The sequence below is a fragment of the Acipenser ruthenus genome, chromosome 7 (assembly GCF_902713425.1).
Source record: "Acipenser ruthenus chromosome 7, fAciRut3.2 maternal haplotype, whole genome shotgun sequence".
NCBI classification, from domain to species: domain Eukaryota; kingdom Metazoa; phylum Chordata; class Actinopteri; order Acipenseriformes; family Acipenseridae; genus Acipenser; species Acipenser ruthenus.
The window spans coordinates 43046311-43065057 of record NC_081195.1 but is presented as its reverse complement, the minus strand read 5'-3'; the positions used below and the strand labels follow the sequence as shown (position 1 = coordinate 43065057).

The window sequence follows — 18747 nt, the reverse complement described above, 5'->3', positions numbered from 1 at the left end:
CATTTTCTTTATTTTTTACTGATTATATTTTTTTTCCAGAACAGAGACTGTATGGGTTTCAGAAATATTTAGGTTTTGAACTAAGAAAATGACAACAGTGTATTGGGTGGGGTAAATGTGCTTGTTCTGTGCTATGAACCAATTTTGTGAACCAGATTAGATAAGCGGAGGACATGAATGCAAGGTTCTCTGCAAACAGAAAAGTTAACTGTAGAGCTCATCTAATAGACTGTGCACTTTGATCCAGAGTAGGACTTGGCTCCATTACACTTAATAATGATGTTGCTGTCTTTGATAGAATATAATTACATAGGTACAGTATCTCACATTCAACTGCTTATCCAACTTGGGTAGGACATTTTTTAGCAGAAGATATTCACACTACATACTTACATTATTACATGTACATACGTTAGATAATGATCTACAGTGTGTTTTCAGTTCACTATCTTTTTTTTTTAAAAAGTGATCACTGTATGTTTTCATATTTGTTATATACTTCCTCTAATGGACAAACCTGTATGTAAACCAGAGATTTTCCTACAGGTTGTCGAAGTCCAGAATACCCATGCAGTCATGTCCCTTGTGAAATATCAGCAATGTATGTTTCTTGAAGACAGTATCATCTGTGCCAAATCTGCTCGCCTGCCCATTGTGACTGAAACTGACTTGCAACAGGGAGATGTGTTACAGAAATGAATAACAAGGATTCTATTGGGATGCCGAAACCCAGAGACAGATTTCCATTTACATGCAAGTTTCTTCCACGCAAAATAACAGAACCTGAAACTCAACCCCAGTATTTCATTGTCTGAAACACATGTTCTCCAAAGTGCCCAGCCATTTAAAGTAGCGATATCAAAAACACAAGCCAAGTTTCATGAAACCGTTGGGACAACCTTGCCCGGCACAAAGCAAATAGGCACAACTGTAAAACCAATGAGGGCCAAGGTTACCCCAATTGTTTCTTCTAACTTGTATCAAAAACACATGCTAAATTAGAAGAAACAGTTGGGGCAACCTTGACCCCCCCCAAAAAAATCTCCAAAATGTAATAAAAAATCTGAAACAAAAACACATTGGAAATGTGAAAAAATGCCAAGTTATTAAAAGTGCCCAGCCATTTAAAATAGAGATATCATGGGCTCCCGAGTGGCGCATCCAGTAAAGGCGCTCCACATGAGTGCAGGATGCGCTCTATAGCCTGCAAGTCGCGAGTTCGAATCCAGGCTATTCCTTTGCCGATCGAGGACGGGAGCTCCCAAGGGGCGGCGCACAATTGGCCGAGCGTCGCCCGGGGGGAGGGAGGGTTAGGTCGGTCAGGGTGTCCTCGGTTCACCGCGCACTAGTGACCCCTGTAGTCTGGCCGGGCTTGCCTCTAGCTGCCCGAGAGCTGCGTTGTCCTCCGACGCTGTAGCTCTTGGGTGGCTGCATGGTGAGTCTGCAGTGTGAAAAAAAAGCGGTCGGCTTGACAGCACGCGCTTCGGAGGACAGCGTGTGTTCGTCTTCGCCCTCCCGAGTCAGCGCAGGGGTGGTAGCGGTGAGCCGACCGTAATAAATAATTGGCCATTCCAAATTGGGAGAAAATAATAAAAATAATTGGCAACGACTAAATTTAAAAAAAAAAAAAAAGAAAAAAAAAATAGAGATATCAAAAACACAAACCAAGTTTCATGAAACCATTGGGGCAACCTTGCTCAACACAAAGCAAATATGCACAACTGTAAAACCAATGAGAACCAAGGTTGTCCCAGTTGTTTCTTCTAACTTGTATCAAAAACACAAGCTAAGTTAGAAGAAACAACTGGGGCAACCTTGGCCAGCACCAAGCAAATAGGCACAACTGTCACAAAAGGCACAAAAGTGGTAGGGGCCAAAGTTGCCCCAATTGTTTCTACTAGGCTTGTTGTTATCAAACACATGATAAACACAAGCCAAGTTAGTAGAAAAAATTGGAGCAACTTTGGCCCCCACCACTTTGACAGTTGTGCCTATTTGCTTGGTGCTGGCCAAGGTTGCCCCAGTTGTTTCTTCTAACTTAGCTTGTGTTTTTGATACAAGTTAGAAGAAACGATTGGGACAATGTGATGGTGTGGTGGTGGAACAGATGTCACAGAGTCACAGGTACAGGTGCAAACAACCCCAATACCAACAATGGTAGAGGGGCGTAATTTATTGATGGGAACACAGTTCAAATAAACAAAACTATAAATCATAGGTCTCAATAGAACGAGTCCCTCTCAGCTCTTTGGTGCACTTACAGGGTGGTGGAAAGTGCAGGTGCTCAGGTGCTGAAGTGTCCAGTTCAGTAGTGTGGGGTGTGTGATGTCCAAGGTGAAAGTGCTGGCAGTAGTGCGGCTGCTCCTTGGCATGATAAATCACTCTGACCTCAGTCCTGACAATCAACAAACAAAACTACATAGCACACAAACAAACACATATATATATATATAAATTGCAGGCAAATGTTCCATTTTAAAACAGAAATAAATCATTTAGTATAAATGATACAGACGTAAAAATAAATGCGTTCCCTAGTATATTTCCATATTGACGAAACAAGTTAATGGTCATTAAACTCGGATGCCCTGTAAGATACATATGCATGGATAAAAATGTCTGGGGTCTGCAAAAATTTGCAAAAAAAAACAAAAAAAAAAAACGTTGGAAGAAAAAGGAGAAGGACATTTTTACCTTACTTTGGCGATTTATTTCTCTTACTGTATGATAGGTTGTGACAGAGACAGAATGATTCCACTATGTAACACAATCAGTCTCCCATCATGTTCTCGTTATACTGTCCTTCACTGACAGCTCATCCAGGAGCCTCAAAGCCGTGCTGCTCCATAATGGTAACAAGTACCCGTCTCTTCCCCTGGCTCACTCGGTGCACCTGAAAGAGGATTACAACAGCATCAAGACCTTGCTGGACGCCTTGAAGTATGAGGAGTACGGCTGGGACCCCCGGAAGGTGCTGATGCCACCACTGCACATCAAATTGAGCCTTATGAAACAATTTGTCAGAGCTCTAGATAAGAAGTCGGCAGCCTTCAAGTACCTTCAAGACTTTTTCCCTAAGCTGTCTGAGGCAAAGGTCAAAGCCGGTGTCTTCGTCAGACCACAGATAAAGAAGATCCTGTACTGCAATGAATTCCCCAAGAAGCTCACTAGTAAGGAGAAAGCGGCTTGGAACAGCTTTGTCGCAGTGGTTCGGGGCTTCCTGGGCAATCACAAGGCCGAAGACTATGTGGAGCTGGTTGAGACTCTGGTGAAGAACTACGGCACAATGTGAGGGTGTTTAGCAACGGGACTATTATTATTATGGGACCAACCCAGGGATTAACAACAGAGTAATACATGCCGCTGTATAACCTGTTCTCATCGTTATTGCACCTGGATTACCATTGTCTGTCTGTTTATTGATCACCGCTGCATTCCTACACCTGCACACTGTTAACCACTTTGCCACATAGGTATTGACTTTTCTTTTTACATTTTACCTAAGAGTGTTGGGAACTACAAATTAAAAGTGAAATGGTGCTTGTGGCTGATTTACTTTTGCTGCACCAATACACTGAAAACACGTAAACTATCCTAGCCCGGTGAAGTTAGGTTGATATTGAATATTGGATATTCGCGCATTCACTGCATTCTACATCAGAAAATCGGCCATATAGCTCTGCATACAAATTTGCAAAGGAATGCTATTTCACCCCATGAAAGATGTCATGCCAATGAGTATTTTAAGTCATGTCTCATTGATTTACAAGTTTATTTACAGTATTTGCCAGCAGACCTGGGGTTTATTGGAGACCAGCATTTATATTAGATCACTAGCTTCACATGCTTCATGCGGTCATTGAGAAGCCGCTAACACACAGCCTTGTAGCAGCATCGTAACTCAATTTAAACATTCCAGCAACTATGTTAAAAGGTTGTGGGTCAGTTGGAACTAAGTAACAGTTTTCAGGGCCATAGTTAGGAATAGATTTTTACTGAGGCAAAAATCAAATTATTGTCTAAAAAAAACAAGCAAAAAACCTACATATCCTGTTCATGGAGCCTGGAGACTATTAATGCAAATTGCAAAGCAATATGTCGCTAACTCTTTTTACCCAGTGACTCACCTTGGATGATGTTTGAAATTTCATGACACATATTTTTTTGAACAAATCTCCCAGCAAAAACAACACCAACCTAAAATTACCCTATTCACACTGTAAATATGTGATATTAAAAGGACAAGAACAATAGAACTTATAAATATGAATAAGTAGATGGGTTTATTGAGACATGCGTTTGGTTGACTGCTACTGAAATTAATGCTGAGACTGGTGATGCTGATGCTACAACTGGTAAGACTGGTGCTGCTACTGCTGGAACTGGTGCTGACACTGCTGGGACTAGTGCTGCTACTGCTGGGACTGGTGAGACTGGTGCTGCCACTGCTGGGACTAGTGCTGCTACTGCTGTAACTAGTAAGACTGGTACTTGGACTGGTAAGACTGGTGCTGCCACTGCTAGGACTGGTAAGACTGGTGCTGCATCTGCTGGAGCTGGTGCTGGAACTGGTAAGACTGGTGCTGCCACTGCTGGGACTGGTAAGATTGCTGATACTAGTGCTAAGACTGATCAGACTGCTGAGACTGTATGATGCCATGATTAAAAACACTGATTTAGAAGCTTTACTTTAAATAGAGTTTGCCAATCCTCCTATGGCCTGATCTATTGAAACGCTGTCACACTTCCTCTTGGGATATGTCTCTGTGGACATATAGCAGGGAAAGGCCATTCAGTCTATTTTCACCCATACTGCTGCGAGACCAATCAAACATATCGAAAGGATGCACTCTTTCTCGTCATGAACAGGGACCCTATGAATCAGTTTGCTGCGGAAAACACTGATTGTTCATATGCTGTAGGAGGAAGTAGGCGTTGCCATTGCTTACGAAAACGTATCGCAGCTAAACATCACATTGCACAGGACTGTCAGCAGAAAAACAATATTAATATAAGAAATACAATCACTAAACATTCTTAAGTTGGCTTCTTCTGAAAGAAATGGGTTATGATTGGTTTCTTCATTTCATCTTTGAGTATGTAGAGTACTGAATCGTCCACTAAATAACATACGGGACTACCCGCTGCTCCAGGGGCTGGTTGCACTAATGAGAACAAAAAATGGGATTGGATCCGAATACACTGGAGTCGGATGATAAGCAGATGGTCGCTCCAGGCATTTCAGAGCAGTACATGGTGTTGAGCGAGGAAAAACAGGATGCAATTTCTATCGCGGGTTCTTGGGATGAGGAGTCCTTCCTATGGGAAGAGACACAAGAACAAGACCTGACACAGAAGACGGACCCCAGCTTTGAGCTTGCCTCAGAGACTGAAGTTCCAGCGCTGAAATATCTCCCTTTGAAGACAGCCTTTCTATTAGCTATGACCTCCGCTAAGTGGGTCAGTGAGCTACAGGCACTGTCAGTGCACAGTTCCTGTATGGGTATTTAGAACAATGGAAACAGGGTATCGTTGCGCACAAACCCTGCTTTCCTCCCTAAGGTTATTACAGCTTTTCACTTGAATCAGTCTGTGGAACTAGAGGGTTTTCATCCCCCTCCCTTTGCAGAGGAGACGGATCGGAGATTGAATTCCCTCTGCCCGGTTCGGGCATTGAGAGGTTATGTGGATAGAACGAGAGCGCTGCGTCAGTCTGACCAACTCTTTGTCTGTCATGGTGAAAGGACCCGAGGTCAAGCCTCTCTAAGCAGCGACTGTCCCGTTGGATTGTGGACACAGTTTCGACTGTGTATACTAATGCTGGCCTACCCCCACCTGGGAGGGTGGCCGCACACTCTACTAGAGGTGTGGCTATGTCATGGGCCTTCTTCAGAGGTGCCTCGTTGACCGATATATGTACTGCGGCTAGCTGGACTACCCTGCATACATTTACCAGGTTCTACCGACTTAATTTGGTAGATCCCTCTATGCCTTCATTAGTCACCATGAGGTTGCATGCTCACACCACCAACACTAGATGGTGGTAGCGAGACCTCCCTCATGTGCTGTCCACTCATTCTCCCTCGCGACGGCTTTGGTATATTCCCAAAAGTAATTGTTTTGGTGGTCATCTTCGAATTGAAAGGGAAGGATAGGTTACGGATGTAACCACGGTTCCCTGAAAGAGAAGATGACCACCAACTTTGCGAGGTCGCATCACTCGCATTCGCGGGTTCAATGCAAGAGACTGAAGTCTCCGCGAGTTAGTAATCTCTAGTTATGCACACACAAAACATGCAAAGATAGTCACTGTACATTGTACAGTAGGCTACGTCATATACTGGTTCATAGTTCCTACATACAAACTCGCAAAGGAATGCTATTTCACCACAAGATGTCATGCTATGGAGTAAATTAAGTCAAATCTCATTGATTTGTGAGCTATTCATCTCTAGTTATGCACACATAAAATACGCATCTATAGATATCCACTGTACATTATAGAGTAGGCTATGTAATTTCTCCTGTGTGATTTTCCTTCATATCTATTTTTAAAATTTGTTACAATCAGTCCATTTTAGTTTAGATTTTCTCACAAGTTTCTTTGCTCTAGAAACGATACATTTACGCAGAGCTGTTCTTTCAGCACTACAAACTGAAACTTCCAGAAACATATGATACACGTTTTCAACTTACAATCTAATACAATTAATAAACATGCATATAGACGAGTTGTGTTTTGTGGGTTTAGTTAAATTGAAATCATCATGTTTCAAAGCAAAGACTGGCATTTATTATTATTATTATTATTATTATTATTATTATTATTATTATTATTCTTATGACAATTCTTGTTTGGTATCAATTAAAAACATGTAGTAGTAGGGCCAACCTTTGCAAAAAAAAGTGTATATTGAATTTAATTATTTTCATTCTTACAACGGCATTAATAATCATGTTTTGTCATTAATGCTACCCGTTCATTTGTTGTTCTATTTCTCTGCAAGTTTTCTCTCACAGTAACTGCCGCATTCAAATTCATCCTTTGTGTTACTGTGAGTGTGAATATAGCTAGACTAACTAACTTGCAAATCAATGAGACATGTCCGGATTTTCTCCATAGCATGGCATCTTTCATGGGGTGAAATAGAATTATTTTGCGAGTTTGTATGTAGGAGCTATGATCCATTATTATGATTACTTATTTCTTAGCAGACGCCCTTATCCAGGGCGACTTACAATCGTTACAAGATATCACGTTATACATTATTTCACATTATACAGATCACATTATTTTTACACACAATTACCTAGCCCTAACCACTACTCCACACTGCTGCCCATATATGACGTAGGCTACCGTACAATATAAAGTGAATATATATATATATATATATATATATATATATATATATATATATATATATTCGTATTTTGCCAGTGCATAACTAGAGATAAATAACTCGCATTGTCAATGAGACATGGGGCGAATTAACATTCTTTTGCGAGTTTGTATGTAGAGCCATATGAACATTTATTTAGAATGTAGTGAATGCGCGAATATCGAATATCAAATATCAACCGTCACTGGGGTAACTATTCCTGCTGTAGAGGGTATCTGGCCTCAAAATTAAATATTACAAATAGAATACATCCCAGTTCTCATTTACCTGACCCAGACAGAGTTTCCTAAGTAGAATGTATAAAACAAAGTTGCTAAGTGCAAAATGCTATCACGACTGTACTGACCAAAGGCAATGCAGTAAAATACGTCAGTGCAATGCTGATAAAACAAACAAAACAAAACGAAAAAAGAAAAGAAAAAAATACACCTGCGAATACTTTCCTCTCAGACTGTAATTAGGTCTCAATAACGTTTCTCAGACAATTCGGCGACAACAGCGCTGACATACGAATGAAGACAGCCGAACAAGAAGTCGGGTTCTACCCTGGATACAGCATCTGAAGAAGGCATTTCAAAAGTGAGATCATTCACTCACGTGATCGAATAGAGGTGTCTCATTGGGTATTCCCAGAGACGGAACCTCTTACTGTGTAGGAAGTAAATTGAGAAGTGTAGAAGCGAATGTATTCTATTATGATTTTTATCGTACAAAACTTGTGAACTGTAAAAAAAAAAAAAATACATTTGGAGGAGCTGACAGCATGTATACTCTAAATTAGAAATTAACAGTCCAATACGTAGAGGAAAACGTAAAAACAAAAATATTTATCTTCGGTAAGTGTCTTTTTTATGTAGAAAAATAAAATGCACAAGTATACGGACGTAGACGAAAGCGACATAGACTACAATATATGTTATGTACCATATTGTTCTTTTAAATCTGGAAACAATACTGCTATTAAATGACAGTGTATGGTATTAAATGAACAAATAAACCTTCCGTAATCCAAAGCTTTATTTATTATATATATATATATTTTTACTTTTACTTTCAGTCTTACGTTTTGATGATAAGCTGTTGACGATAAGCGATGTTTTGATGTTAAGTGCAGTGCTTGCATTTCCTTAACGCCAGAAAGGGCTCAGCTGGCTGTACTCGTTACTCACGGATTGTAGATTGTTGAAAACGTATGCAACTTCTGTTATTCTCAATCGGATACGGGGCAGGTGTAAATCAGTGACCTTTTAAACTCCCGGAGAGTGTAAATGTCATGGTTAAAGATCTTTGACAGCCAAGGAAACCACATTGAAAGTAAAAAAAAAAAAAAAAAAAAAGACAGTGTGTCAGCATTCTTAAATATACTTTTAAACTGACATCCTAGATGTGAAATATTTTGCCCCATGTAGTATGTGACACAATTGTCCATTACTCCATTACAAGCAAAAATGTATCCCAGTTTAGATTAGGCAACAAAAAAGTTAAGACTTAGAGGTCTATAAGGAGTGTCAAGTGTCTCCAAAGGAGGATAGTCACATTGTAAATTGATACAATAGCCAAAACACTTTATGCATGTAGTGAATAAACTGTATTAACCGTAAGAACTAAAGTTTCAGAAAATTGATTTTCACCAAGTACTGTAAAACACCACACCTATGTCAGGAAAGAGTTTTCACAATTGACTGTTATCAAGTTTAAACAAAATGAGATACATGCCTATTACCCAAAACAGCCATCTCTGTTAGAAACAATCGAAATTTAAGAAGGCTTGTTAATTGTTTGCAGATGTATTCTTCAGTGTAGATTCAGGTGGACAAAAAATGGACGAGAGGGCCCGCAGCTGTTTGTTGAGCTCAACTTCCAAACTGGAGCAAGATATAAAGGCTTCTTATATCATGGATCACATGGTTAGCGATGGAGTGCTAAACACAGATGAGGAAGAGAAGGTTAAAGCCTGTGTAAGTTTTCTTAGCCCTTTTTCATATAGTCTGTTTCTGTTATGTTATGTTTACATATAAAACATGCAGCTATTAATAAGAAGGATAGGGGGTGAATATTAACCAAAATACTGTAATAACCAAAGTAATACATTCAGGTGCTTGGCCCCTATTGACTGTCCTTATTGACATTCTGGCTGGCACATTTCAATGTGTCGATAATAAACTCATGATAACATTAATGTTGAAAGGGATTTTAAAAGGGTTCGACTGTATTGCATACTGTCTTGGTGCTTATGAAGTGAAGCTCACTGTGCATTTCATTCATTTATATGTTTTATTTTCAGACAACACGAAAGGAAAAAGCAGTTGCATTACTTAATTTAATCTTGAAAAAAGATAACTATGCCTACATATCTTTCTATAATGCCTTACTACATGAAGGTTATGGAGACCTGGCCTCCATGTTACAAAAGGACCTTCCACTCATCTCGCCAGCTGCAGAGAAGAGTTTTTTAGATGGAGGAACTCCATTTGGTGAGTTTAGTTATTTTATATTATAAGCATATTACCTAAACTAGGTAAAAAAAGAAAACTACATGAAAAACATAATTTAACATTGCTGTGTTTATATTTTAAATATATAGTCCATACCAATTAATACAGAAGTACATAAGTAGGGATATGCAATACAATACATTGATGTGTAAACTAATCTGTCTACCTATACTGTTTGTATTGCTCTTTGTATTTAACTCCTCTTTATACTGATAAATATGCATGCATGTATCTACAGTACCATATTTGATTTCTATCTGTGAACGTCTTTAATATTTGTCCTGTCCACATGTTCCTTGCTCTTTCAGATAATCATTTCCCCTTAATCTTCTCATGGTGGCAAGGGATGGTGAATACTTATACCATGCATTCAGTCTTTTTGATGAATTATTGCTGGTGGAGTTTATTTTTTTCTCTGCTGGTATGATACCACTTTCATAGCCTTACTTTTGCTGTCGGGTCTGCTTCCAATATAGGGGTTATTATTATTATTATTATTATTATTATTATTATTATTATTATTATTATTATTATTATTATTATTATTATTAATTTAATTAATTAATTTCTTATCAGATGCCCTTATACATAAGTTGGACTTTTTTTTAAATCTACATTTATTATCTATACAAGAACAAAACCCCCTCACATCTAGAAAAGCATTCTTCTGAACATTCACATTTTCCTTACTGTGCATAAAGTCATGCACTCCAAAAAATATCCAGATAATCTTAAGCACTTTGAGGTAGGCTTCTTTACTGAGAAAAAAACTAATAAACGTATTTAGCAAGACAAGCTAATATACCATATACGTAGTAATAGCAGTGTATGATGCACAGGTGAGGTACAACATTTCGTAACATCTTTAAAAGTGTGATGGGACTTGTTGTATAGTAACAATAACTTTGTCATGTGTCCACATCATGGAGCTGTTGGTTTCTATATTGGACACATTCGGTTGTATTCATAAAGCAAGTACCCCAGTGCATTGTCTGGCACAGACACGTTTTATTAATATTGTCTTTTGAGAGGTTATTGCTTAAAGAGTAAGTAGCAGGGTTCCAAAAAATATATAACGTTACACGTCCCCACGTGTTGCTACAACTGTTTAAATAACGTAGCTGTTAACATCCTGACAGCATTTTACACTTAGATCTTTAAAGTCTGTTTCAAAGTTGTTTTCAAAATGGCCGCTCTAGTGCCCAGGGGTTTGAGATCTGCCCTCTAAATCAGTGGTTTTGCACCCTGGTCCTGGGGACCCCTGTGTCTGCTGGTTTTCATTCCAACTGAGCTCTCAATTAGCAAATTTAAATACAGTCATTCGTCATAATGATTGTAATAATGTGTCCAGCAAAACGCTTTATTTTTCATAATAGCTTTAATAAAGATTAGTCTCTTATTAACATGTAGTGATCTCGTTTGTACATTCTGCTTGACAGAAAAAAACTAAATTAAATCAAATAAATTACTAAATTAAGCCGTATATATATAAATAAATGTATAAAAACAGTGAAGCAATATGAAATAATAATAGCATTGATGGTACGATAATGGTCTGCATTAATTGCATTATTACAGAAATGTTATGCAGTCTAATTATTCAAACAGTGCTAAAATCCAAATCGCTAATTTATCCTACTTACTGTATAAAAAAAAGACAAGATCTAGTTATGTTCACACCAAACTGACTTTATTCTGAGTACAGTATCACATTAATTCAAATAACCAATATTCCCTTTAAAAATAATAATAATAATAATAAACTAATAAAAAAAAAACAAAAAAAAAACACAAGACCAAAAAATAAACATAAAATGGAAGCAATCTTCGGTTTAAAAAAAAAAACTAACAAAAAAAAGTATTGTAGCGATCTGGACTATTTGTGTTATATGATTTTGTGTTCTGTGCTTTGTCAATGTCCTGAGTGCCTGTGCATGTGAATGAGTGCAGCTGTGGGGCGAGGGTGGGGGGGGGGGGTGGCGGAGCGTGATCGAGTCGTGGTCCAATCGTGTTGTGTTTGTGCCCCGTTCAATTTGTGGGGTCCAGTCTCGTTATGTCTGTCACCTGTTTTCGCAGAGTTTTGTGGTATAAAGGGGCAGCTTGCACGCTGCTGTGGGCTGTGGTGTGGTGTGCTGACCTTGTGTGAATAGAACCTGATTTGAGATGTTGCTGCGGTCACTTGCCTCCTGTTTGTTTGTCCCCTAAAATGCTATAGTATTAACATCGCTCGAGGCTCAGAATAGCAAAATAAAGATAAAAAAAGATCAACACAAGTCTTCTGTAATCTGGCTCAACAAAAGACATTAAAGTTGAATCCGGTATCCTCCACAATTGAAATTGCATGCCATTTGCGATGGTCTCAATAATCAACCGTTTTATGTTTTCATCCCACATTTTATCGCATTTCCTAACATTGCGCTTGCATGTGTGGGCCCCACCTCCTCCAAGCTAGATCCAGCTTCAGTAGAAACAGACTAGTCACGTGACCAAAAGCATGCTGGACATTGGGAGGTGAATAATCAATGACAATGATGCCACTTGACAAAGGTAGGGAGTAATAATAAAAAAACCCAAAAAAAACAGAGTAGCCGTTACCCGCTTTTTAATATTTGACCTGCACATTTTTGACAAAGTTTAAACGATTTAGCAAAATTAAAAACTTACGACACTTTACTAACGTTTAAACTCTAAACTATTTACACCCCTACTATCAGTGCACTAAGCGGCAATTTTAAAAATAGCTTTGAAACATACAGTACTTTAAAGTTATAAGTGTAAAAAGTTGTCTGGATGTTAACAATGAATGGAAAAATTACAGGTACATTAAACAGTTGTAGCAACACGTGGGTATGTGTAATGCTATATTTTTCGGGACCCCACTACTTACTCTTTAATAACCAACTGCTGCTCATCAAGTTTATTGTATAGTGCTCCCCCTTTTATAACACTAATCGGGAGCCATTGGTAAGAGACTTTGAGTTCTGCCTTAGAACGAGAATGAAAGTGCTAGTAGAATGGAATTATCGAGCAAATAAAAGCCATGACCATACTGAATTATAAAGGGTCACCTTATAACGAGGGAGCACTGTACCTTCCTGCTTTCTGCTCACTTTAGTAGTGTTTCTGTCCTGTCTGTGTGTCATCTTCCTATGCTTCTAAACGAATATTTTTATGCAAAAGCTACCTGCATTTCATGATCACTGGAAAATTGTAGAACTGATAGTACAGTCTCAAGTTTTAAAAGGCAGTTTCCCAGTTTTAAGCGTGTGTGCTGCCCACACTTAAGGGACAACTACATGGGTCATGTCTGTTTCTGTTACCTGAGTATATACTAGTTAGGGAGACTGTGGTCTCCAACAACCCAAGATGTGACCTTTAGTTATAGCTGTTATCTGTCAAGTGTTTTGGTCTTTTCTTTTTTTAAATGAAGTCAGTTATGTGCTGCTTCCGCTCTCTGACTTCAAACAGTCATTCGACAGGGATTTTATATTCACTCAGACAGACACTAATTCCAAAAATGCCCCACTAATGCAACTACAGTCTACAGTCATATAGGCCGCTTTTGATTATCCGTCACACATGTAGGCTATATGTTACGGTAAAAGTTAGAATCTGGTCAATTTTAAGTTTTGCCGGTAAATGTCAACATTTACCAAATAAGGTGGTAAATGTCAGAAATGATGAATAAATATATTGCTTTTCAGACATTTGCCAGTTAATCTTATGATTTACCGAAGCTTATTGGTAAATGCAGGTATATCATCGAATAATGTATTTATTCCTGCATATAAATTGTCAATTAAGAAAATAATTATTAATGTCGAACAATATGTGTATTTCTGCACACAAAATGTTCCATTTAAGCTAGTTCAACATGGTACTGAACAGTATTGTGATGGACTTATGTAGAATCAACATTCTGGTAAATTTGCGTATTAAACAATTCACAATGTTGTTGAAGGATATTGTACTGTTAAGTGCAAATTAAATAATTTTTCAACAGAAAATCACACTTATGATTCAAAACGCCACTAAGACAGGCAGTGAATAGATTACTACTAATTAATTAAATTATTATTTAATTACTTATTGCAGCATGGTAGGCTCTTGTGACACTGGGAGTTACTCAGGACTCCTGAAACCTAAAGCCGAAGGGACACTGGTCTAAATGTTGCTAGAAAAATGTAGAAAGGGATACTTTTTTGTAGAAAGTGACTTACAAGTTTCAGGTAACTTTGTTGCAAGCAGCTGTATCAAAGGACTGTTGATTTTGCAGAAGCAACATTACATCATAGAATAAGTCAGCCAATGAAAGTGATATAAAAAGGTCATGTGACTAGCTTCTTTTTGCTGGTGAAAAAAACAAAAATGGTGGAGAAAATGATTGCGAAGCCGTTGTGGGATATTGTGAGAGAGACTCTCCTTATTGTTTTTTTTCAGGGTGATTTTTTTTTTCAAATTTGTATAAGTGGTATAGACAAATAAATAAGTATTCATCAGTCCATTCCTGGTAGTTAATGACCAATTTGTCAGTAATGCCACGAGATGTAGTGGAGCGGCATAAAAGTCTAAAAAATTAATACTATATTCCTTGAAAAAAATTACTATTGTGAACCATTTTAAACACAATGTTGTGTTGACATTATAGTCTAATATTAGAAATTGCAACAAAAAAAGCCGGTTTGGTACCGATGCTGAAGCATTAGAGCGTTCATGTTAAACTGCAGCGGTGTGTTACGTTTAAGTTCCAAGTTGTGTTTTCAGTGGTCATTTTGTCTCAAAGGTTTTCATTTGATACAACTTAATAGTAATGGATAAAGCAAGTCCTACTTTTTGTTTAAAGCCGTTTGAACATTGCAATTCACCAGACGCAACTTGCAAATGTTTTTACTCAGAGTTACCGATATCTGAACAAAATGGCATAGTTAGGAATTCTGTTCAAAATAAAAATAAAATAAAAAAAAAAACTATAAAAATAATCACATTTCAACTTCTCTCTATTTACAGTTAGTTTTATTTACACATTTATTTACACAAATAAAACAGAAAAACCTTGAAGCAAAACATTCAAGTCAAAAATAACGAATTCAGAACAAAAATAATGAGAAATATGGTAAATATTAGTAATACAGTCTTATATACATGTCTAAGAATAGTGTATTTTATTATATTGAAAAAAATGCTGGTGAAAATTATTGTGGACACTAAAACACACTAATAAACTTTTTGATAGGAAATACCATTTGTGTATTTTTTTTCTCTGTGTTGTTTATCAACATTCTATCTACAATTTCTACATACTGTAGAATAGTGTCCCCTGAAATCTGAAGCAACAATGTAGAAGCAACAGATTTAATTCTACATTTTGTAGCAACCTTGGTTATTCTTGAGATTTACCGGTAAATGTCTGAAATAAAGCATTATCATGTTTATTTTGGACATTTACTGCTTTGCTTGGTAAATGTCGACATTTACCAGTAAATCTTAAGATTTTCCAATATTCTGACTTTTACCGTAACCTGAGTGTGAATTGTACAACTGAACAAAAAATACACTATATCTAAATGATGGTTGGAAAAGGGGGTTTAGTAAAACCCCTATTATGAGAATAATGCGTTAGACGTTAACAAGTCAGATTGGTCTAACCAATGTAATCTCAGACATTAAAGATCTTTTATAGATTTATTTTCCAAACTTTTTTTAATGATCTGCTTACCCAGTTTAACCAAATGGCTGTCTAAGCATCTAGAAACTGTATTTTTGTTGTATTTGTGTGTGTGTGTGTGTGTGTGTTTTTGTATACTGCAGGTGCAAAATTATTATTTTTTTTGTGTCTTAGTTCAGACAATCCTGTGTGAAGGTGGTGTGCCACAAAGACCCGTCGTGTTTGTTTGCCGTCCAGAGCTGATAAACTGTATTCGAGAGAAATTGTATAAACTGGAAAATAGCTTTGGCTGGGTGGCTGTCTTTGGAATGGCAGGCTTTGGGAAGTCCGTGTTGACAGCTGAGGCAGTGCGGGATGAACAACTTATAAAAGGTAGGTTAAGTCTTGTTGTAAACATTCATTACAGTACATTTAAATGAAATGTTAGATAAAAAAATGTTAAATATATAAAAAATGTATTCTGGAAAAAAAATGAACAAAAAAATCTTCTAAATGACAGTAGCAATAACTGTATTTTGTTTATTGTAAATATGAATCTGCCACAATTTCTATATTCTACCAGCATGGACATAAACCAGCAGAATCTCCATAAGTAATTGTCCCCAGTACTTCAGTAAAAAAAAAAAAAAAAAAGTAAAAGGCTTTATAAAGAAACCGTGTCCCCATCAAAGAATCTGTTTTTCATATTCCAGGTTCTTGTTTTATAAACTCTCAAATGCAGCTGAAAATGAAGCTGCTGGAACTGTTATTTTACTCTGTTTCAATTTTCTGCTTTCTAGAGATGCTGCTGTTTTTTCAGCAAGAGATTGCATGACATGTTTTTTTTTATTTATAACATACCATTTTCTTTTCACAGCTTGCTTTCCTGGGGGAGTTCATTGGCTGTCTGTTGGGCAGCTGGATAAGGCAGGTCTGTTGGTTAAAATGCAGTCTCTATGCTACCGCTTGGATCAGGACTCCCAGTCCAGTCAGAGATCACCAGTCAGTATTGAGGAAGCCCGGGACCGCCTGCGGTTCCTCATGGTCCGCAAATACCCCAGGTCAGTGGAGCCATCGCTCTGCGTTCAGACTGATTTGACAGACTGTATTATTGTGATACACCCAATAGGTGGTGATGATCCGTAATTTATACATTCTTACAATAGCGACAGTGTTTGGGAGAACGTTGTGGTTTGATAAGCCATTTAGTGTCACATGGTAGGACGATGTCAACTAGTGACAGTCGAACTCAGAAACTGGTAGTCAGCTGATCGCATGTCACGTGACATTAATACACTGTTTTAAACAATTCCAAGCATTTTAAAATATAGTACACAAACCACACGCAATGTTTTACAAAACATGCACAAATAGAACATCAGACATGATCAAATATATGATTAATTAATACTTTTTTTAATGGCGCAATTCGACTATTTTTACCTCAACTATTCAAATTAGTAGTCTTTCGCTCTTTGCTGAAAAAATTATAATCCCCAAACATATCTATGTAGCTTGGGGAGATTTCCTCATATCCCCTGGGAATAAAATATTGTATAATTTTAAATAGAAACCATCTCTATTTGAAAATCTAGGGGGTGGATTTCTTAACTTCCTTAACTCCTCAACTCTTTAGCTACCACATAGTACAGTTCCCATCTAGATGATGATTTTTTTTTTTTTTTTTATTATATATATATATTTTTTCAGGTTATTAGCTAATGAAACTTAAGCATCTTGTAGGTTCCAAGCTGTTATAGATGATAATAATAATGACCACAGTGGGGCGTGACTATTTTTTCATGCTGGTGGTAAAATACATTGCTTGTGTGTTTCTGTAATGTGATATGAGCTTCTCAGATGAAGGAAGATGAAAGGCAAATTGTGGTAAAAGTCTCTCTTTTTTTCCCCCAAGTGAAATGATTATGATTTGTCTATTAAATCTTCAGGTCCCTTTTGATTCTGGATGATATCTGGGACAGTGGGGTACTAAAGGCTTTTGATATTCAATGTAGAGTTCTCTTTAGCACCCGAGACAGGGGTGTCACTGATTCAGTTTCAGGTAAACTTTAAGAAAGTTGTTATTTATTTTTAAAAATTGTCAGGCAGGTTTCAAGAGGAGAGAACGTTTTTGTCTCTAAATCTTCAAATACTTTTATAAATCAACTGGATTGTCAAAAATATATTATCTTTGATATAATAGTACCCAGAAGGATAGGCTACATTGTGGAAGCTTTGCATATTTCTTCCTAGAACCTGTGATGAAAATATGTTGGCTGTAACTGCTTTGCAGGTGATTGCCCTTTTTTCTAGTCATTAAGTAGCAGGATAACCATAGACAATTGCTTTGAGGATGAAAGAATGTTAAGGGTATAACATGGTATAAAAGATAAAGAAGTGTAATTAAAAAGCAGCATGCAGGAATCATAGCAAAACACTATTTATGCTGCAATCGATGTGAAAACTTAAATTCAGTCAATAAGGGAAAACATTAAATTACTAGGCTATAAATCTTTGGTTTTAAATGGCACCCATTTCTGTTATTGTATTCTGTTATTGTTGTTTTTATTGTTTAATTACAGTCCTGTGTTGGGGCTCTTTAAGTACATTTTTTTTTAAATTCATATTATTGCTATACCCACAAGTTTTAATGAAGACTTGGTAATTAAATATTCACAAAATAGGCATAAATACAATTGCCCAATTAGTCCACATATGTACAGTATTGGATATCTTAATGTGGTTAATTTAATTTAGTTTCTGAATTCCATCAGGTAAAAAGTATGAGGTTTCTGTGGACCATGGACTTGAGGATGACAAAGCGTTGGAAGTCTTAGCCCTTTTTGTTAACAAGAAAGTATCCGAATTGCCAGTCCAGGCACGTAGTATTGTACAGGAATGCAAAGGTGAGAGAGACTTTTTCCATTCAGGTTAAACTTGAATAAAGTGAATATTATCATGCATATTGCAATAGATTCTATGTGAATCGGCTCTTAATGGTCCATTATATGCTAGGTCATCTGCAGTAAAAAATGTTTATCTGTCACTCCACAAAGTAAATTAATATTTTACTAAACCTTGCCTAAAGTTAAATACAATGTAGTGCACACATATAATAAACTTTTTAAACTGACATGTTAGTGGCATCTATAGTATTGGGACAGTGAAGTCAAAATTGCTATTTTTGCTGTACACTCAAGCAATA

General features: G+C 37.2%; 1 protein-coding gene across 4 annotated transcripts in view; it reads left to right on the top strand.

Annotated features, from left to right (window-relative positions):
* Positions 1-8009: 8009 nt before the first annotated feature.
* The window catches only part of LOC117416074 (apoptotic protease-activating factor 1-like), a 74065-nt gene continuing 63327 nt past the window's right edge, over positions 8010-18747 (top strand). For 2 of the 4 annotated variants that reach the window (XM_034027114.3, XM_034027112.3), the window contains exons 1-7: positions 8010-8239; positions 9189-9361; positions 9688-9877; positions 15738-15935; positions 16420-16603; positions 17492-17604; positions 18317-18448. In XM_034027114.3, coding sequence (XP_033883005.3) covers positions 9224-9361; positions 9688-9877; positions 15738-15935; positions 16420-16603; positions 17492-17604; positions 18317-18448 — 955 coding nt within the window. In that variant the 5' untranslated portion in view covers positions 8010-8239; positions 9189-9223. The remainder of the gene's footprint in view (positions 8240-9188; positions 9362-9687; positions 9878-15737; positions 15936-16419; positions 16604-17491; positions 17605-18316; positions 18449-18747) is intronic. The other 2 variants (XM_034027113.3, XM_034027115.3) reach the window with 2 other exon arrangements.